We start from the raw sequence: 22,940 nt of genomic DNA, 5'->3' as shown, positions 1-22,940 counted from the left end.
CTCAGTTTGTTTATCCATTCATCAGTTGATGGACATTTGGGGTTGTTCCCACTCTCTTGGCTATTATGAATAATGGGGTGCAGTGGCACGATCTTAGCTAACCACAACCTCTGCCTCCCAGTCTCAAGCAATTCTCCTGCCTCAGCCTCCCAAGTAGCTGGGATTACAGGTGTGCGCCACTACTGGCCCAGCTAGTTTTTGTATTTTTAGTAGAGACAGGGTTTCACCATGTTGGCCAGGCTGGTTGGCCACACCTGACCTCAAGTGATCCGCCCACCTCGGCCTCCCAAGGTGTTGGGATTACAGGCGTGAGCCACCATGCCCAGCCGGTAAGGGATATTTCTAGTGATAAATTAGTAACTTTTAGTGTTCTGCTTTATTTGTTGGCCTTAAAATAATTTAATTTGCATCAGTATCATCTAGAGCAGGGATTGGCAGACTTTTAGGGAATACTTTAGACTTTGTGAGACAATAGGCAAATTGAGGATCTTAGGTAGATATTTATATAGCTATTTAAAATGTATCTATTAAACATGTAAATATCATTCTTACCTCTCAGGTTGTAGGAGATCAGGTGGCTGGATTTGGCTCATGGGCTATAGTTTGCCAGTTCTTGATCTAGAGACTCACAGTCTCTCATTCCACTGAAAACATCTAGATATTGGACCTGATTGATTGGTGCCTGGAACATGACAAAAGCTACCCAAGAGGCCATGCCTCTAGCAGCTGTCCTTCATTCTCAGTGTCCCCACCAACCCACCCTCCAGAGCATGACAATTCTCAGATATGTTCCCACTTAGTTTGAAGGCACCCAGAAAAGCATGAACTACCAGGAAACCGCTTGTGTTAGATAAGTCTCGTTTCTTTTAATTTTAGAATGACAGACCACACAGCAATTGGGAAAGGAATGGGATGTTACTCCTGGTTGCTTATAGAAAACTTTTTGGTATTGGTAGAAATATTTTTATGGGATGAACCAGTACCAGCCATATCACAACACAGTATCACATTAAGATACTGTATGAGTTTCTCAAAAAAGTTAAATATAGAAGTATATAACCCAGCAATTCCACACCTAGCTATATATCCAAAAGAACTGAAAACATATGTTCGCACAAAAACTTGTACATGAATGTTCATAGCAACATTACTTATAATAGCCAAGAGAGTGGGAACAACCCCAAATGTCCATCAACTGATGAATGGATAAACAAACTGAGCTATATATCTCTATACAGTGTAGGAGTATTACTCAGCCATAAAAAGGAATAAGATATTGATAGATGCTACAACATGGATGAACTTTGAAAACAAGCTGAATGAAAGAATCCAGACTACATGCTATATGAGTCCATTTCTATAAGACGTCCAGAGTAGGCAAATCCACAGACACAGAAAGAAGATTAGAGGTTGCCAGGGACAGGGGAGAGTGGGAATAGGGAATAGTTATTTATAGGTAAGAGGTTTCTTTTGGGGTGGTGAAAATGTTCTGGAATTAGGTTGTCATGCTGGTTGCACAACCTGAAAATACTAAAAAAAATAAAAAACCCAACAAACTTAATTATACACTTAAGGGTGAATTCTGTGGCATGTGAATCATATCTCAATTTAAAATAACAAATATTTATGAAAAATTATTGCCAAGTAGGTAGTTATGAGACTCAGTTTCAGCTCCAAGGAATTGAGCTCATAAGCTCTCAGAAGTCTTAAGGGTGGTATGGGGTAGGGGTGGGGTCTGCTTTATACAGTGTTTTCATTGGTGACTTGTAGGAAAGAATTCCGTATGTAAACCAAATTATATTGTGTTTAGTATAGTGTATATATATATATATTTTAACCCAGAGGAAGAAAATGGAAATGACATAACATTTGGAAGACCATCTTATAAAAATGGTCAGTCAAGATTAGAATAGCACATGTTCAGGAGCAAACCCAAGTAACTCACACAAAAAGAGATTAGTTTGACACAACCTGCTAGAAAAAGTCCTTGAGGGTATAGTAAGTGTCTACATCATACTGTGGGCTGTCGTAGTAAAACTGATATGGAATGTTTTATAATATTAAAGCCAGCAAATAATATTTTAAGTACAGTCTATGGTGGAAGGACGTATTTATCATCATAGTTATAAGACACCGAAGGACTTACTAAGATAGATCGTAGAGCTACTTATAAAGGAGATCTTTAGGATGAGCAGCAATGGCCATGTAACTGACATGGTTCCCTAGACAACTGGTTTCCAGACTGTGCAAAGAAGATCTAAAAGATTAGAGAAGCTCCAATTTAAGCATTCGCCTCTTTAGTCCCTTTTCTACTACATCACTTTAATATTTGGAATGATTTAGAAATTTGAACTTCTCCAAATTGGATTTCTCATTGCTTATTCCAGTTGTTGTTCTCTCAAGATGGGCTTAGGTTTTAAATAGGATACTTATATTTCAAAGTCATCTAAAGTTTTAGTTATTTAAATTCAACAAAGCAGAAATGTAAAATTTTAGCAGTGGCAGATGTCATGTTTTAAACAGTAACTTCTTAAAGGTCTTTAAACAGATATAGCTCAGGCTCTTAAAAAATTTGCCAATTTATCTCCTGATGTGCTAACGTGGGGGAGAAAGAGAGAGAGAGAGAAATGACTGGCATTTGCAAACACATAGTACTGTTAAATTGCAAAAAAAGAAAAAAAAAGAAAAGTGAGGACAAGCCCACTGTTTACTTAAAGTGTTAAATAATTTCAGGAAAGGCAGATGTCATGTTTTATACAGTAACTTCTTAAAAATCTTTAAATAGATATAACTCAGGCTCTTAAATTGCCTAGTTGTCCTCTGATGTGCTGTTGTAGGGGGGAGAGAGAGAGAAATGACTGGCATTTCCAAACACATAGTACCATTAAATTGCAAAAAAAAAAAAAGGAAAGGAAAAATGAGGTCAAGCCCACTTTTTACTTAAAGTGTTACACCTAACCTTTTTTGTTTAAATAAGAAACCACAGAAGTGAAGAAGCACACACAGGGTCCCTATTAAGTGACTTCTGACAGAAGAAAATGTAATTCCCACCCGTGCTGGCACCACGGGAGACGTCTTAACCCTGAGTTCTGGTCTGTGCTGCCCTCTCTCAGTCTTTGCAACAGGCTGGGGCAGCTTGACTCCCAGCCATCAATCATGGGCTGACTGAAATCTGGCACCTCCATTTGAAGATAGAACAGCTACCCAGGTCTCCTGAGCTCTGGTCTGAGACAGATGCAGAGAGTCTGTTGTTCTCATAGCAGCAGCTTTATGGCCTGAACTCCTGAATCCCAGTTCTGGCCTGATCGCAGTCCATAGTTCCACACTAAAAGAAGTATGGACGCTTTGGACATACAAGGCCTCTTCTTTTTACTTTTATTAATACTGTGGTTGAATGTCTTGCCTGTAGCATTAGCCTTCAGGCTTCAGTTCAGACTGACATTAAGAAGCATGGCAAGTTATGAAAACATCTCAGGGTTTGAGGATAAATGGTTTTGTCTCCCCTTGAAAAAGGAAGTTCATGTGTCTGGAGCGAAGATTCTTTATGGTTGCAGTCTGATACCACAAAGAGGTTACCAGTAAGATTGTCTGGGTCTTCCTGGTTGCCCTGAGTGAGAGAGCAGAGTGGTTTGGCAGAGACTTAGAGGAGACATTCAAGATTTTTGCTTTGGTAAAACAAAGCTGAATGTTAGGAGATAGGAGGTATTTAACATGGACAGATCTGCCTATGCCAGCCACTTCAGGGAGGTGGGCAAGAACATTGCTTAAAGGCTCTGGATGCGTAGTGCCAGTTACCGAATGCTCATGGGAGGTGTCCCTGGTATAGCTGAGAGCACTCATTATGGGATAGATGCTGCAGAAGACGGGAAAATCCTTGGGGTGGCAACTGGATAAAGGCAAATATAGTAAGTATAGATGAGGGGAATTGGAGCAGCATTTTTATGCATGAGATGAATTGCAACCTGGAGATCTTCAGAGGAGGAGCCGTTTGAAAATGCTATTGAGGAAGAGTCTGGTCCTGAGAACTGCTGTAGCCTTAATGTGGATGTTGAAGTTTAGGATATGGGTGGTAATCACACTCATGTGAAGAGAGAACAGAAGCAGCAGCAGGAGAAATCTAGGATGTGGGCAACTCTGCTCCTCTGAGACATCCTTGCTGACAGGTCCTGACAGATTGATTGGGAGCCTTATAGGGCAGAGCTTTCCAGATGGACCAAGTGGGTCCTTGGGAGAGAAGACTTCCAGAGAACACGTTCTGCAGCATTGAAAGCCCTCCCTGCATGGAGACTACCTTTAACTTGTGTGCAAAAAAAAACAAAAACAAAAACAAAAACGTGTCTTTGGGATTGGCTTACACCAACCCAGTGGGTACTAAAAGGCCGTGGAAGTTGGACCAGCCATAAATGACCTTACAAGAGCTGATGAAAACCAACAAAAACTGCTTAAGCATTTAAGATGAGTATTAGGTGTGAAAACAAACTGTTTTAAAGAAGGAATAATGATAAAGCTTTGTGCTTTTTTTCCTTGCAAAATCAGCAAGTTCCTTAAGCTGCTTGTCCCATACAGAATTCTGTGTGGGACTCAGGAACCGTGAGCCAGTTTCCCAGCTGTATGACCATGTGGATGTTAGTACTAAAGATTCCTGAAAGAAAGACATCTACTTTTCACTGATTTATGGCAAATTTTTCGGTCTGAAAGCCTAGACAGTAAAACAACATTATAACTGTGTACAGACTGACACCTGAGAAGGCATTCTGGTGAATGTGGATGAACAGGGTTCTGCTGAGCTGGTATCCTTGGGAATCCAGATTTCATTCAAGGACAGGATATGATCTATTGCAAAGAAAAGTTCATGAGCAGTCTTGCTATGCATGTTATCCTGGGTTAGGGCGTGGAGGGGAGGATGGTATATCTGAGAGCTATTTGGTAACATCCCAGTTCAGGGAAGCCGTACGAACATGATTATTCTCTTTGCCCCCTGATAGGCCACATGAAGTTTAAGATGACTGTGAAACAGTAGATATGGATTGGTTATAAACACTTCCAAGAAGCTCATCCAGCAATATGAAAACAGCAAAGAAGAAAAACCTTCTAGGGTGAAGGACCACGTAGTTTAAATTCCTTGATGAGCAGCCTTCGCTGCCAGAGAAAGGTTTTAATTCCAAGGGCTCAAGAGTTTATAAGAAACAAGCAAATTCAAGGACATATATAGGTGTTGAGACTGATTTTAAGAAATCAATACTGTATGGCTCCAGAATATTCTGGAGTCAGACTGATTTTTTTTCCCTAGGGAAAAGTAATACAAATGAATTTATTGTTTGCATGTGGGGAAACTAAAGCAAAGAAAAAGAAAAGAGATGGGGGCTCCTCAGCCTTAGGATATCTTTGCTAGAAATTGAGGGTTTTAGTAGATTTTACTTTTGGATTGGGAAAGAGTTGTGAGGAAATTAATCATTATTAGAATAGAAATTATAGTTTTGATTCAAAATAAAATAGGCCCATGCAAAATACTGCTCATGAGATGTTTCCCAGGGACTTAAAAGTAGAATGCTTTGTCTTCTCATGAATTAGATTCCTTATAGAAGAGTCCTCTTAATGTTGAAAATGACTGCATTGGAGTAAGTCCATCCCCACTTTGACGTAAGGATCCATAAATACCTTTCTTTCTTTCTTTTTTTGAGACGGAGTCTCGCTCTGTCTCCCAGGCTGGAGTGTAGAGGCGAGATCTCGGCTCACTGCAAGCTCCACCTCCCGGGTTCATGCCATTCTCCTGCTTCAGCCTCCGGAGTAGCTGGGACTGTAGGCGCCCACCACTATGCCCAGCTCATTTTTTTGTATTTTTAGTAGAGATGGGGTTTCACCGTGTTAGCCAGGATGGTCTTGATCTCCTGACCTCGTGATCCACCCGCCTCAGCCTCCCAAAGTGCTGGAATTACAGGCGAGAGCACTGTGCCCGGCCCATAAATACCTTTCTTACGTTTTATATGTGACATTTCTTAAAAATGGCTTTGTGTTATTTTCTGTGATTTTAGTTCTGCATTGTTTGTTTTTTAATATCTCCTGAATATTAACCCTACTCTGGCTGCCCTAATTTCTTTTTGTTCCCATACAAAGGAGGTAGAAGTTAATACATGACTGGAGAACAACTTTCTTTCCTAAGAGGTAATTGCAATATGGTTATATTAATTCTTCTGACAAGCAAACTTTAAACCAAGAAATACGTACGTGTATATATGTATGATGGCTGTGTGTATATATACACACATATATTCAATCAAGTATATATGTGTGTATTTTTTTAACTTTTAGGTTTAGAGGTACATGTGAAAGTGTGTTACCTAGGTAAACACGCGTCATGGGTGTTTGTTGTACAGATTATTTCATCACCCAGGTATTAAGCCCAGTATAATAGTTATCTTTTCTGCCCTTTCCCCTCCTTTTACCCTCCCACTTCAAGTAGACCCCAGGGTCTGTTGTTCCCTTCTTTGTGTTCATAAGTTCTTATCATTTAGCTCCCACTTACAAGTGAGAACATGTGGTATTGGGTTTTCTGTTCCTGCATAGTTTGCTAAGGATAATAGCCTCCAGCTCCATCCATGTTTCTGCAGGAGACATGATCTCATTCTTTTTTATGGCTGCATAGTATTTCATGGCATATATGTACCATATTTTCTTTATCCAGTCTGTTGTTGATGAGCATTTAGGATGACTCCATGTCTTTGCTATTGCGAATAGTGCTGCAATGAACATTCATTCACGTGCATGTGTCTTTAAGGTAGAATGATTTCCTCTGGGTATATATCCAGTAATGGGATTGCTGGGTTGAATGGTAGTTCTGCTTTTAGCTCTTTGAGGAATTGCCAAACTGCTTTCCACAATGATTGAACTAATTTCTACTCCCACTAACAGTATTTTATGTGTATTTTTTAAAGTAATTTTTTTTGCAATTAAATGTCATCTTTATTAAGCAAAGTACTATGCTATTAAAAGACTACAGAACCTCTTTAGTACGTGGTTGACTACTCAGACTTACATGCAATTTCTTAATACTTAGCATGGTATGCAAGTTGGGAAAAATAATGCCCAAATCTCTCCCTGAGTAAATATAATTTGCATGGAGCTGACTTTGGTGATTATCATCGTTATTTCTCATTAGATCCACTTTCTGACACTTTTAAATACATTTTCTTTTCTTTTAGTTCTGTTGGAAAACTTTCTAATTAGTCTGATTTTCTTCAGTGGAAATAAATTTTGTAAAGTCTTTTTTTTTTTTTTAGTTTCTTACATTATCCATAAAGGAAGCTCCATTAAGAAAAATTCTTGTAGCCCTAACTGCGCTTCACAAGTTTGCTTTTCCAAGGTTCTAGCTTTTTTTTTCCTTATTGAATGAAAATATTTTAAATATGCAGTGTTTTGTGAAAAACATCGTAATTATTTGAAAGTCCTTATATCCTATAAACAGATTTAGAAAGCTTTAGTGAGAGAAAGAAAAGCATCCGGAGAGCAGGTGAGAGGGCGGTGGCCGTGCCTGTGTTGATGGCCTCTGGGCTTCTTGTGTGGGATTGAGTGCTCTTCCCTAACAAGGCCTGGAAGCACAGGCACCCGGCAGCTGGGCTCCTTGTTTAACCAACACCCCTTAATGGCTACAGGTGCCATTGAGTGCAACTGCTTGACTGAGATCCAGCAGAAACCAAGAGCTCTTCCTCCCACGCTTTCAGCTTACATTCCATGGAGGAGCTGGCTGGAGCATGCATCTGCTTTACTTTAGAAGGTTACAGTGTAATCCTCCCCCAAACAAAATCTTTTGATTTATATTTTTTTCCTTTATTCATCAGTCAAAAATACTGTACTGACCTTTTGTGATTCAGTTAGGTACATGCTTTCTGGTCCAAAGAGTTTTTGTTTGTTTTGGTTTTGGTAACTGTGGAAATTTAATGAAAATGAAGGAATATTTAAATGCACTTTAGTTTGTCTTTATAGGAGAGAAAAGGTGGTGGATATAGTTTTGTTAAGAATGATTCTCTGACTGATTTGACTTTCTCCGAGAATATTATTCATCCGAGAATAAATAATAAACATGGTAGATTGTATAATATATGCATAGTTCTTTCTAGTTCTTCCACCACCCGCCCTCCATCTTGCCATGGCTTTCTGTGGGGATCGTGGATTTTGCTAGTCCCTTTAACGCCGGGCTTGACCATGTGACTTGCTTTGACCAATCCAGTGTGGGTGGAACGAATCTATGGGTTCTGAGTGGGAACTTCAAGAGGATTTGCGTGTTTCCTCTCTTCCTCCTCTACCATGAATCTACCACGAGAAAGGCATATGCATCCGGTCTGCTGCATGCCAGTTCCCTTGAAATCTGTTGTTTTTCCGAAATTACCATTTCAGCAGGGCATATTTACTTTTTAAAACAATCTGGACAAATCAATCATTAGTCTTAGAGCAGATGATAACTATTGTAATCAGACAGGCTGCCTTTCGGTAAAAGCGATGTTATGGGTGACCTCACCTTCTGGCCACAGTAGACTGGAAAACAGGTAGGCACTTGACTCAAGTAAAGCCAATCTGAGGTGGCAGCTGCCTGTAAGGTGGCGTGGCAGAGGCGCTTTCCCAAACAGGAATGATGTTGACGAAATTAGATTAATCAGAATCTCTCTTAAGGGATTCGTAAGTTAGAATTAAACAGTAAGTAACTGGAACGGAAATATAATACCGAAAAGAAGCAGAAGTAGCCAGAGAAGTAGCCAATCCTACCATGTTAATGTTGGGTACAAGAATGAAGTTCAACAGCATTTCTGAAGGGAGGTGGGCATGGGCAGCATATAATGGGGTTGCTACCAGTGCTGTGGATTCTGAACATCTTTTCAGTTACTCAGCTGTGTCTTAGGCTCCATGAGGTTTGGCTTATATGGTCAGCTGGTTCTGGGTTCTGAGTTCTCTTTTCTGTCTCCTTCTTGCTGTACCCAAGTGCACTTGAACATCCTGTTGCTCGAGATAATGTGCACCCTCTTGTTGTTTTGTAGGCAAGAGACCTCAGCTAGTACAAGTTCTATTTCTACTCTGCTGTGTAACAGCTGCATGTCCTGATTAGGCACAGCACCAAAGCTTGACTTCTAGAGAGGGAAAACCCAGCTGCTCAGCTTTTCCTCACTCCCTTTATAGCTCTTAGTCCTATCCACATTCACTTCTAAGCAAGCTTGGCACATGGAAAGAGGAGTGGGTGGGTCAGTTCCATCAGTTCCCTGAGACCTCTGCAACACTTGGAGAATTGTTCTGCCTGGCCTGTGGGTTACTAGGACCTTGATGGTATTGCCGTATTCATGTCTCAGCTTCCATTGGAATTTTTAACAGAAGCCTTCTCAGGTCTGGGGGATTCTTTCCCACGTGGAATGGAGAATGTCTAGCTTCAGTTAGTGAATGTGGATTGGGAAACCTTTTCAGTAAGATCCCATCATGCCTTGTGTTCATTCATCTTTTTTTTTGATACGGGTTTTCTGGCAACCGCAGTGCGGTATGTGTGTAAGTACATAACAGGCATGCTCTGCCATGTCTTGAATGTGGAAATCTAGCAAAAGTAGATGCCTCTCTTTGAAGGGGTTTTTCAAAGAATATTAATGGAGAAAGTGATTCATGTTGTTTCTTGTCAGAGATCCCAGTTTCCAAACCACACCTTAATATACCTTAAGAACATATACTCTAAGCAAGAAAATACAAACAAATGTGCTGAAGATATTGTAAATTGAAGATCAGGTAGTTAGGAAATTTGGACATAGGCTCCTTTGTCTCAGCAAAGACACGAGGTAAGTTCCACCCTCCTCCTCCTCATCTCTTTAGCACTTTCTGCATGCCAACCATGGTACTAAGCACTTTATGTGCATTAATTAAATATTATAATACTTGCATATTACTTGACTACTACTTAAAATGTATTCCTTAAGTTAGGAACTGAAAAATGAGTTTAAAATTACAGAAATCAATCTTTTTCATTGAAAAAAAGTGCCACTTTAGCCGTTTGTGTAAGTTATCTTTAGGCTAGTGCAAAGTCAAATGTGACTATATTTTAGATATTCTAAAATTGTATTATATGTAAGACTTTTAACACAATAACATGTTTTAAAAATTTGTTATGTAACTATAGAGCTGCTAACAAGAGTTGTTTAGCTTAACAAAAATTACTCAAATGCGGCCAGGCACAGTGGCTCATGCCTGTAATCCCAGCACTTTAGGAGGCTGAGGCAGGCAGATCACTTGAGGTCAGGAGTTTGACACCAGCCTGGCTGACATGGTGAAACCCCCATCTCTACTAAAAATACAAAAATTAGCTGGGCATGGTGGTGCATGTCTGTAATCCCAGCTACTTGGCAGGCTGAGGCAGGAGAATCACTTGAACCCAGAAGGCGGAGGTTGCAGTGAGCTGAGATTGTGCCACTGCACTCCAGCCTGGGAGACAGAGCAAGACTCCGTCTCAAAAAAAAAAAAAAAAAAAAAAAAAATTATTCAGATGCAGAGTAAACCTTTCTAATCAGTGGGTTCCTACAGCTGGTTGACGTTCATTAGGATCCCTGTCAAACAAAGTCAAATTATCAGGTGGTATCTGGAAATGACGGTGGAACCAAAGTCCACAGTAGAATCTTGCGTTATTCTAGAGTCTTTAATAATAGTTATGATCTGAAAGCAAATATCACAAGATGAAAATTTTCCTAGATTTGGAAGTGGTTATATATTTTGCTCTATAGTATATCATGGTTTAAGTGTCACTACTGGTTTGAGCTTTTCTAACAGTTGCTCCAGTTAAAACTGACCACGTGTAAGGATTTTTTCTTTGATTTGCATAGAATTTTATAGCCTATAAATGATATCCATACAAATTATTTCACATGGCCCCTGCCACAGTCTTGTGAGGTAGATAGGTTGGATGGCATTATTCTGAGTATCTTTTTATGTGCTCTGGATTCAACATCCTAAAGGGTAGAGCGTGTGGATAGTTTTATTGTATTCTTTCCCTTTGAACTTCTTATTGTCAGTTTCTTTGTCTTACAGATAAAGATCTTAAGACTTGTTCTGTAGGACTGTTGTGAGAATAAAGTGAGGTGAAGTCGATATAAGATATCTAGCATACTGCAGAGCACATAACATAGGTACTCAATCTATGCTTGTTTCTCTCCCTCATCCTAATTTCCCAAGTGTATAGCATTCACTTTCCTAAGTGTCATATATTTTTCATAGTAATGCTCATTACAAGTATAGGAGAGGCATTGGGGTATATTGAGGAAAGAAAGAACAAGGGCTTGCATTAAAATCCCAGCTTCACTGTTTCCTAACAGAACAACCATGGTCAAGCTTCTGATGAACATCTCTGTGGTTTCCTTGTTGGCAAAATGGGTGTGATTGCAGCTTACATGATTGTCGTGTGTATTTGCTCTCTGTAGCCTAGTAGGCACTCAGTCCTTGTTTCTCAAGTCTGCCATTCATGTAGACAGTGCTTTTGTGCATTTAGAAAGGTCCATAATTTCTGTTGTTCTCAGAATCTGGGCAAAAAGAAAAGCAGAAGGGAAGAGGAATGTGTTTTGTGTGTGTGTATGTTTATGTTAGTTATCAGTTGTTGCATAAAAATTACTCCAAACTGTAGTGGTTTAAAGCCATAAACATTACCTTAAGAGTTTCTGTGGTTCAGGAATTTAGAGGGACCTCAGTTGGTTGGTTCTGGCTCAGTTTCTTTCATGAAACTCCAGCCAGGATATTAGTAAGAGCTGCAGTTATCTGAAGGCTTGACTGGGCCTAGAAGATACTTTCAAGGTGGTTCACTCATGTGACTGTTGGCAGGAGACTTCAGTTCTTTGCCCCATGAGTGAGTCTCACCTTAGACTGCTTGACTATTCTCATAGCTTGGGAGTTGGCTTCCCCCAGAGTGAGTGATCCAACAGACAGACCAAGACAGAAGCCACAGTGTCTTTTATGATGTAGTCTCCGAAGTTGCAAAGCATCATTCCATTTTTATTCTGTTATTTATTTATTTTTTAGAAACAGGGTCTTGCTATGTTGCCAGTGTTAGTCTGGATCTCCTGAACTCAAGCAATCCTCCTGCCTCAGCCTCCCAAAGTGCAGGGATTACAGGCATTAGCCACCATGTCTGGTTTGTTCTTAGACAAGATTCACAAAAACTAGCCTATGTCCAAGGGGAGATTAGGCTTTTAGATTTCACCTCTTAAAGAGAGAAATATCAGGGAATTTGTGGACATATTTTAAAACCATCACAGTGTTTAACAGAAGAGGCAGTCTTTTAATGAAAGTCAAAGGAAACGAGGAAGCTGAAAATGGTCAACCTAAAAAGAATTAGCTGACAGCTAGAAAATTTACAGTGTACAATTATACATCAGTAATTTGTTATTGGCAACTGATCGTTTTTCAGTTTTATTTATCACATAATACTGGAGCATAGCTAGATATATATGATTTTGAGAAAAGGATATTGAGGCTGAAATCTTTCCTAATGATGAGCTCTATTGAGTTTGGCAATAGTCCCGTGGGGGGAGTATTTGGGGCCATTGGATGCAGTCATTTAAAAACTGAGCCAGAGAGAAGTTTGTACTGGGAAAAAACAAAAAATGAAGTAAATGACAGAATCAGTATTCTGCAAGCTTGGATTCCCTGATACTCTAATTCTAAATTAATTGAGAGATTTTAAAATGCCGATTTTCTATATAACTGCTTCAACAGATTTTTGTCTCCATTGAATCCATCAAACTTGAGAGTTGTTTTGGCCATTGCAAAAATGTTCATATCTTTGACTTCTTTGGTGATTCTTAAAATATAATGCATTCAAGTTATAATTTTATTTTTGTTTGCTCTGGATTTTTATTGCTTGCATGAAAGAATTGGGATCCCTTAGAGGCACATCAAGATATCTACTTCTGGCCTGGCAGCTCCAGTGACTCAGAATGTGTGTTCAGGGCCCAGGAGGTTTTGGTTTTCTTTTCTGCCTTGTCTTTTGACTCTTTTTTTTTTTTTCTCTCTTAAGCAGAATTTAAATTTCCTGAAGTGTAATAAGTCATTTCCTTCACTATGTCTGCCTTGGTGTCCGAAGAAAATTCCCAAGCCCTCTTTACAAAGGTGGTAGAAGCCTGAGGTATTCAACTCCTTTAAAGTTTTGTGACTTCCAGCTATTAGTTGTTTGAGTAAAAGTCATTTCTCTGCCCTTCCCATTGTCTGCCCTTCCTGTTGCTTTCCCTTCCCATTGTCCGTCTTCCCGTGGATTCTCAGCCTCAGTTCATACAGGCCTCTTCATTTCCAACCCCTTTATTCCATTCCCATGACACTCCCCTCTTACCACATTCTCTCTTCCAGTCCTAAAAAGAGAATCACCAGGTGGGACATTTGTTATAGATAGAAAAGGAGGATAAGAATACAGACTGTTTTCTTTGGCCTGACTGAGGCCAAAGGAAGGTGGGAAAAGTGGAGAAATATCCATAGAAGTGTCTGCAAAGAGTCAAGAGAAAATGGAGGGTTGAAACATTTGGTTGTGCCTAGGTCAGTGAAAATCGTGGAGGGAAGGAGTATTTTAGTTGAGTCAAAAGGATGTAATGTGGGAAGGAAGAGGAAGAGGTTTTTAGGGAAAGGAAACTGCGTGAGTGAGGTGTCTGAGTGGGGACATGTGGACAATGTGGCCTGGCTCAGGCCCTGGCTTTACATGGAGATGTGATGGGAGGCAAGGTTAGGTTGGACGTAGGTAGGAAAGGGTCTTACTTTCCTTTCAGGGAGTTAGATTTTGTTGGAAATAATTTGTCATAACAAATATATAGGATTCTAATTTTCAAAGTGTGTGGTAGAGATAATTTGGGATCCTTGAGAAGAATGGCCCCCTGTTTAGCTTATGAGTAAGCCATCAAATGTGTTCCTTGGTAAACAAATAGTCCAGCAGATATCTATCATTTAGTCAAGCTTGCTTCTCCACATACAGATAGGTGTTATTTATAGAAATGGTCAAATGCCTCCATTTACTTGCTCTTTGAAAAACAACAAATGTGGGGATAAATAAAACCTAACTGTGGTTCCAAAATTAAGGGACAGAAAATTTGAGTCATGTGAAGCATATGTAATCCACTGTTGTTGTAAAGAGCTTATGCAAACTAGGCAGATTGCATGCATAGTAGAGATGGAAGACAGGTAAGTGTGTTGATTGCTCTGCTCCTTGTTCTGTTTACAGAGAGCAGTGAAGTCAGTCTTCTTGTCAGTTGCACGTCTGCACATCCGGGTCCTCTAGCCACATGGCCATGGTGTGGAATTTAAAGCTGTGCTGCTGCAAAGACTGGCATAGAATCTTTGAGGAAGGTAGCTATTTTTCATTTCTGAAAAAATGTATCTTTTAAATGGTTTCCCCCTTGGGAGACAGACTCTTAGAGTAACATCTTGAACCGTGATGCCTTTCACTCTTCCCAGTTCCCCAAAACCCAGGGCAAACTCATTGAACCCTTGCCAAGTGTGGCTCCCATGATTGTCAGGATTCTAGACTGTGGCTGTGGATTACATTCTCAATTCAGAATTGGGAGATTGGGTACATTGAGCTCTCGCTACTCCTTTCTTTTTTCCTCTTTTTATGAACGGATTCACGACCTTTCTTCTTGGAGGATGTGTTTCTTCAACTCTCAGTCACAGCATTTCAAATACTACTATCCGTTCTGGATGGGGCAACACTAGTAGGTTCTCTTAATATTCAGAATTAGGAGCAGAGGAGGGATTTCCAGATGTGTTCTAGATGAGGGATTTCCAGATATGTTCTAGACCAGGTGAGTTTTAAAAGTCATTTTGAAAGAGACACCTGGAACAGCCTGGAACAGAGATACCTGGAACAGACACCGGTAACAGCCTGGTATGACTCTGGGGCCAGTGATTGGGAAAAGAAAATACAGTTGGTAATAAAAGTGGAGAACGAGGAAAACAAATCCATGGCTTTTTGACATTCTCATGGTCTGTCCTTTTTATAAAATGTTTTTTTTTTTTTTAACATCATAGACCCTGAAGGGGTTCAACTGTCCAGGCATACTTCTTCAGTTTAGGGATGTGGAACACCCATAAAAGTTCAGGACAGACTCTGGACTGCAGTCCAGGGACAGAGGCGACAGCACTTGCTGAAGGCATTCCAGTAACCAGAGGCAGCAACAGGGCACCTCAGTTTTAGTGGCCCCAGAACCACACCAGGCTGTCCCACGGTGTCTCTTTCAAAAATTAAATATCTTACACAGATTTTATCTATAAAGTTAGAAGTTTCCATCATGTGTCAAGATGATTCTTGCATAATATGTTGTGAAATTTTAGTAGCAAAGAATTTTCTGTTTTTCTTTTCAAAAGTACATGAGAAACTGCTATTTCCTGTTGCTTATTCAGTTATTCTCTTTAGCATATTTAATTAAAAGTGGTTTTAATTTTTAAAAATATGATTGGCCATTGTTTGGGTAAATTTTTAGGGGAAAAATGTCTTTTGTAAAGATGGCAAGATTTCCAAGCCATAATGACTTATGCTTTTCCTTGATCTTAGACTTAGATTTCTATCATTGGTGTAGCAATTGTTGCTCTCTCTGTCCCTTTCTTTAGTTACTCCTGCCTCAGTAACTCAAGAGATGGAGCGAAAGGTTACTCTGGATTCTTACCTGTGGAACTGTCCACATCAGTACTAGTGATCTCATCTGAGTTTCCTTCTTGGAGGGGTTTCCAGGACTGGGGCAGCCTGGTGAAGTAATAGATTTGATATTAATTTTTATTTACATAACACCTTACTTGAGGAACACAGAGCAGTCTATGGGCATTATTTTAATAGTCCAGGAGGAGTTAAGCAAGCCTGGAGAGCTGAACAATAAAGTCCTGTTATTCTAAGCGTTATTTAATATTTTTATGATTTGTCCTTCAAAGAATTCTTGGCCTTCGGGTAAGCGATGAACTGCAAGCGGGAGAATGAACTGTTAGCTCAGTCTCTCACACCCTGAAGAGTGTACACGTGACTTGTGTATTGAATCAGCCTGTAGGTCTCTTTAAACTGGGTGGTGGCTTTAAACCACAGAGAGGTTGCTTCTTCCCAGAGGATATTGCCTGTGCTGATTGGTCCCCGTTGTTTAAGTTGGATGCATGCTAATGTGCTGTCACGGCATTCTGGACAAATGCTGAGGAGACTGTATTTGTTCATGACATCTGATGTGAGTCTTAAACTTGTTTTATTTATTTCTTTGGCTGACTTTGCTTTTGGTCACGTCCTAGTCTAATGACCGAACAAGGGCAACTGTGCTCTTTTCTAGACTGATGTCTGTTTGTCAAGAACAGTTTTCACAGTTTTGTGTTTTTCTCTGTTGTTAACAACCCCAAAACAGAAACGAAAGCTTTTTATCATGGGAGGAGGGGTATCGGCTTCACTTCCATCCCATTCACCATTCACTCTGAATATCTGTGGTTTGTTTGAAACCGAGTGCCAGTGCCTCTTCTTGGAGGTATAAATTTGCACAGGGTCTGGCAGACGCTGTGGACAGGATGTTGACTCTTGAGTGTCTTGACTGACTAGGAGGCCCAGTGGAGGTGCTGCATGGCTCCAGGCAATCTGTGCCTCTAGCCAAGGCCTCTAAAACACAAAGTTTTAAAGTGCTTGCTTAAGATTTTGGGGTCGAAAAATTGCATTTTTTTTTTCCTCTGAAGGACCAAGCACAGAAGCTGTGCCAGTGGTTTCCCTAACTCCTGACTGGCCTAACTTTTGCTTCTCAGACTTAGAATTCCTAATCACCCAGTAGGTGCCACTCGGGATGGTCTTCTGCCTCTGGTTAGTTCTGAGCTTGTTTTCTCACTGGTGCAGCAGGACCTTAGACCAAAATGACCTCCAGCATCCTATGAGTCTTGGATCTCTGTGAGATCCGACAGTCACCCTTGCCCCATGGACACCTTCGGGTTACTTTGTCTATTCCAAAATTATTGGATACCTAATCTCTGCAAGGCATCAGGAGTCCTTGAGTATTACCTTATTCAAGGCATTCAAAGAAGAGGCCTCTGATAGACCAAATGGCCTTTGCAGGAGAGCTTGTGTCCACTGTTAGTGAATTCCTACTAAATTCTTGAAAGGTGAGTGGTATTGCCTTCAGCGTGTCACATGTGAGGAATTTGAAGCTCAGAGCATGGATCTTTGTTTGGTGAACTTTAAAACTTAAACTTTTTACACTATACCCTAAATATGTGGGAATGATTTTCAAGGAGTAAAGATGGGAGAACGTATTTTCTAATCCATCCAGCATTTATGGAGATCCTGTTAGAGCTCTGGATAATAATCTAGTGTCAAAAGCAGTAGCGCATTTTCACTACCAATTTTGAGAAGATTGGCATGAAAACCTAAAGCTAATTATAATGTAGAAGTAAGTGCTTCATGAAGATGAGAGGACCCGCTTAGAATACAAGTGTCTGTTTTAGAATTAGATTACTTTATAGCAGAATGCTTGTAAAACACAAGCATTTTTATATGAAATAAAATATAGCTTCTGCTTCCAAGAAGATGTGAACATTGTAAAAATCAGAATTAAGTCATATGAAACTGTCTCTGCCTTTTGAAAATCCAGATGATTCCAAGCCAAAACATTTTTTTTTTTGGCAAAGAAATATAAGAAGTTTTTAAAAACAATAGACCCGGAGAATCTCCAGTGCTTATAAAGTGACTACTGTAACTGGGAGGTGAAATGGGAATAATGATTAAGTGCTTGCTTTCTTTGGATGTCTCCGTTCGCCTAAGTGAGCATAATTTAGGTGACTGTGTGAGCATCTGTGTGGCAGCTGCTGGTGCTACAAGTTAATGCCAGAGAAGACAAAATAGTTGGCACACAGATTCTAATTTCATTATTGTACCACGAGCCAGAAAAAATAGGAGTTTATATTCTTTTGAAGTGGGAAAATGTTGTCTGTTTTTTTCTTGGGTTTCACACACTTGAACACACAAAGTATCCTCAAGATATTTGTAAGCATTGTCTAACAACTTAGATTATAAGCTGATTTGTTTGTGCTACTGTAAAAAAACAAATCAAACTAGGTGAATTTTATCTGCTGGTGAAATCAGGATTCATTTTTTTTTTTTTTTAATTTCTAAGGTAGACTCCCAGATAACTTTAAAATGTCCTATAAGCATTTAAAGGAGGGGTTACTGAAGTGTTCAAGTAAAGTTTGATTGGAACACCGCCATGCCCACTCATTTACATATTGTTTTTGACAGGCTGCTTTCCAGCTAAGTGGGTCCGCAGAGTTGAATAGCAATAGAGTCCTTTTGGTCTGCAATCCTAATATAGTTACAGTTTGGCCCTTTGTAGAAAAAGTTTGCTAGTCCTCGATTTAAAGTATTGACTGATAGTAGCTTCCTATTGGATGTCATTTTGCAAGGTGCCAGAAGGCCTGCTTGGCCACTAGGACATCTCCCCACCTCAGACAACATGTCTTGATCCTCCAGGGTTAGAATGACTGGTGAAGGAGAAAATGTCTTGGAAAACCATTTGAGAAGAATGGAGGGCTTTCTCCTCCAGAGGAATCATTTTTCTTCTTCTAAGTGAGATGGCCAACCCAGCTGATGTGTTCAAGTCCTTCTAATTTTAGCTCTTTGGTTAAGTGGCATTTATCTCAAAGATAACTTATTTGAAGGGCTGTCATGTGGAAGAGGCCATGGGGAACCAAATTAGGATTAATGTGTGCAAGTTACTGTGAGGCCAGATTTCAGCTCAGTAAAAAATAGTACTTGCTGGGAACTGCCATAGCTATCGTGCGCTTTTGTGGGTAATGAGCTGCCCGTCACTAGAGATTTTCAAATAAAGGTTACATGACCACTTGATATGTGGAATGCAAACAGTGGATGAGAGATGGTTGTGTTTGAAAACCTCTGGGGCCCCATTCCAACCTTGACATTGGAATGGCTTCTTTGGTTACAGTTGTTTGTTTCCGAGCTCAGTTTATGACCACAGTTTTAGTTTGTTGAGGGTCTGAGAGAGGCATCTTGGGATGATTTTCTGAAAATATAATATTAGCCAAACCAAAGCAGCATAAAGGGAGACAAGCTTTTCTGGTGGGCTAAGATGGTATAAAAAAGGCTGGCGCAGAGCCTCTCTCCCCTTCGGCCACTCTAGTCAGGGAGTGGCGTCAGAAGGGTACTGCTTCTTGTCAGCCTTACAGATGACTGGTTCTCTTCAGTTACTGCTACCATTTTTGCTTTCTGCCTAGTCTCCTGGAAAGAGGAAGGACCTGGCTGGCGGCCTATCGCAGATGGAGCAATCAAAACTGTGTGTGTCCTGCAATTTGTCAGAGACTTCAGGTTGAGATCCTGCAGTGAAGGGCAGGTCTGGATGAAGCCGTACTGCCTCTGTGCAGTTCTGCCATCACAGCACAAAAGCAGCCATAGACAGTACAGAAATGAATGAGGGTGGCCGTGTTCCAGTAAAACTTTATTTACAAAAGCAGGCAGCGAGCTGGATTGGGTCCCTGAACTGTAGCTTGCTGACCACTGGTAGAGACTTGGGTTGAAAGTTAGAAGTGTATAGAAAATATCAGTTTCAATTCTCTTATGTTTTGGAAAAAAGGTGAAATGGCATGTCCAGAGTCACACCGTGGTTGGGCTGGGATTGTAAACCGGGATGTACTTTTAGTCTAGGGCTTATTTTGTGATACCACATAGCCTCGGCTGTGTGGTCAGGTGATAGCATTTGGTTTTTAAGAGGAGGCCACGTGAATGAAAGGAAGCTCCATCCCCAGTGGCTGCTCCAGGTGGTCTATGAATAGAGACAGTGAGAGCCCAAGGGTGTTATTTTTAGGGAGGCAACCCTTTATCCCTGTGACCTGGCTTACCCCTTTAAAGGTGGGCCCTGTTCACAGGAAAACAAAATATATGTTGCCTAAATTCTTATGGAGAAATAGTGCCCTGGAGTTGTGAAAAAGAAATGGGCTCCTGCAGCTGCGTCACAGCATTTGATCACTTCAGCCGAGAGTGCCAGGAGATTTGAGACAGATGTTTTCAGACATGCCGCATGCCTAAAACATTTCCAGGGGTCGGGCTGCAAATAGTGACTTAATAAGTGGAGAAACAGGGAAAGTATGCAAGTTGAGGACACAAGAGTTTATTCACCGCTAGGTGCACGGCCAACCCCTTTGCATTACATCTGCCTGTCAGGGTTGGCTCTTTAATCTGTCGTGCCCTTGGTATTGCTCTTTGTCTGCCCGTGAATAAAGTGCAGCATTGTGGTTAGTAATCCCACTCCAGTGACTCGACTTCAAATGTGGTTTTGGAGTGCATCCCAGAGTTCTGTTTGCTAAGCTTCCTACTCCTGTTTCAGAGACACCACTGAATACAGAGCAGCGAGCACTGAAGGCTTCCCTCTTTCCTTAAACCTGTCGGGTTGTGGGCTCTCTCTTTCCCCCTCTTGCTCCTTTCTTTTCTTTTCTTCTGTTTTTTTAAACCTTCCAAGGCAAATTCATGGATACTAAGCTGATGTGTTTGTTGTTTTTTTTCTCCCTGCCTCCGCTCCTAGTGAGTAACCACACTGGCCGCATCAAGGTGGTCTTTACTCCGAGCATCTGTAAAGTGACCTGCACCAAGGGCAGCTGTCAGAACAGCTGTGAGAAGGGGAACACCACCACTCTCATTAGTGAGAATGGTCATGCTGCCGACACCCTGACGGCCACGAACTTCCGAGTGGGTGAGTTCCTCCACGGTCCCTAACTGTCCTTACTGAGTCGAGTTTTATGAGATTGTAGCATTTAGACACCCCCTTCATTCACACTGCTCTCTGCTTCAATGGATGTCTGTCTATGAGTACGAATATGTTTCTTTCATGGGATCTTTTAAATTACTTTCGGAATAATTTTTACCCTGATTTTTGGTTTCTTAGGGGAATGGCAACTAGAATATTTTCCCTTATTGCTTAGCATTTACGCAGCCGTGTGGTAATGGGAATATATACAGTACAAGAAAAGAGAGTAGGTTTTAGATTTAGACTCTAAGGCATGACTTGTGCTGATAAGCTTCAAATTTTATCAGCCTAGTGATAAGTGGAATTTGTATTAGATTTGACTCATGTAATAAATTTTGGAAGGTGGTGATGAAATTTGAAGTTTTTACTTCAAAAATAGCCAAGTTCTAAAACAAAACTCCAAGAATTGTCAAAAACCTGTACTTGGTTGTAGAAAGGGACACAGAGTTGCATCTTTTGCCACGTTTCTGCTCCGTCTCACAAGACTGAATATAAATTGATATATAACGTGGATTTTGGGAAGACAGACTGGTAGATTACTCTCAGTACTCCTTTAAGTTAATTTAAATATGAACTAGTAGTTGCTGTCTGCAAGAAAGGCTTGTTGGTTCGTTTTGAATTTTTGTTTTTTACTTTTTTGCAAATGGAGAAAGTATTGCGGTCCACGGAATGCTGTCATGTTGCCATGCTGTCATGCAATACAGTATTTTTGTCACAGAAAAATGTCTTTTATTATTTTTTGACCAATTATGGTTTGCATGTGTACTCAAATAATCGCAGACACCCACGTTACTTTCTGAGTTACTCACAAGAATAACCCAAATGTCAGACAGATAATAACACTGGCTAGATCTGGTCTTTTTATGGAATATTGCTGTTTAGTCTTGGAAGTGTGTGTCTGGGGGGGGTGGTAGGAGAAGGGGTGTCTATTTCAAACTGATTTACATCAAGACAAAATAAAGGGAGAGCTTGAAGTTCTTATTAGCTCTTTGATTATTCCTTTGCTTTATTGTGACTCCCAATCCTTAGGAGGTCAAAGCATATTTTTGATCGTCTGTACTTGGAAAAAATATGTGCCCATAGATACGATTTAAAAGGGCATTGTGAGTTTCCTGGCTATGATAGGGGTACCCTGGGCATAGTTTTTAAAAGAATTTAGCTGTTAGGTGCCAAATGGTACATTGTGCTTTGCAGGGCAGGGAGCCAAGTCTAATGGGAAGTGAACTGATGATCAGGAAACTGGATTCTGGTCCCGGTCCTGCCACTAACTAGCTAATCCATAGGGCATGCCAGTTAATATTACTGGGCCTCAGTTTTTCTCATTCATAAAACAAATGGGATTGTGTTTAATGGCCTCTAAAATTTAGTCCATCTCTAAGATCGTATGACTTTTTATCGGCAATAAGTAATACTATTTTCTGGCTTTTCTTGGAGGGCTACAGACAAGGAGGGGAAAGGAAAAGGCAATTCCAGTAGACTATCATGAGTCTTATGGCTTTTCCCCACTTTATCTTTCTTGGTTGCCTTCCTTACTCACTGCTCTTTTCCCTACTTGTGTTTATTGTAAATCTTTACAGTAGCAATGACAAAATAATCAAATGGGTGGTAATTTTTTGGCTTCCAGTGTATTCATTTTGAAACTAAATATTTTGAAGGCTTTGAGAAACAGAGGAAGTCTACTTGTCGAAACACGCCGCACACTTTCCTTCCTGGCACTGAACCAGATGTTTAGGAACAGAATATACATAGCCTATTCAAAATGCAAAATGAAGCAAAATTATTTACAAAAGCATTTCAAAAGCAGAACTCCACTCTCCATAGAGGGTTGGCAGAGCAGTTTAATTTTTAAAAAGTAGAGGATGGGGTGAGAAGGGCCCATAGTGATAAATAGTTTCACACTGGAAATTGTGGGAAACACGTCATTTATATTCTGAGCTATTTCCCTCTCCTGTTTACATTTTATTTCAAATATTGGATAGTTTGAGGGATAATTTTTATGATATTTCTTTCTTTAAGAATGATAATTTTGTAGAACTTATAGACTGTGATCTGTTGAAAATACAGAAAAATTAAAAATTTTTTATGCATGTATCTTTTTGGGACTTTACTGATTTAGTATAATTTTATTATTTACAAAAAGTGGTTTTCTGATTTTTTTCTTCTCTCTTTATATTTGTTTAAAGTGTACCGTATCTTTTG

At 40.1% G+C, this 22,940-nt stretch overlaps 1 protein-coding gene across 30 annotated transcripts in view; it reads left to right on the top strand.

Annotated features, from left to right (window-relative positions):
- LTBP1 (latent transforming growth factor beta binding protein 1) overlaps positions 1-22,940 on the top strand; it is a 445,837-nt gene that overhangs the window by 165,690 nt on the left and 257,207 nt on the right. For 13 of the 30 annotated variants that reach the window (XM_074011979.1, XM_015433801.4, XM_065527196.2 and 10 more), the window contains one exon: positions 20,520-20,687. The exons of 4 other annotated variants lie outside the window; for them this stretch is intronic. In XM_074011979.1, the coding sequence (XP_073868080.1) occupies positions 20,520-20,687 (168 nt within the window). Of the gene's footprint in view, positions 1-20,202; positions 20,233-20,317; positions 20,688-22,940 lie in introns of those variants that run through there. 13 more of the 30 variants (XM_045369531.3, XM_045369530.3, XM_074011993.1 and 10 more) reach the window with 2 other exon arrangements.

This window comes from Macaca fascicularis, chromosome 13 (genome assembly GCF_037993035.2).
Source record: "Macaca fascicularis isolate 582-1 chromosome 13, T2T-MFA8v1.1".
Classification (NCBI taxonomy): Eukaryota; Metazoa; Chordata; class Mammalia; order Primates; family Cercopithecidae; genus Macaca; species Macaca fascicularis.
This window is presented reverse-complemented; position numbering and strand designations above follow the sequence as displayed.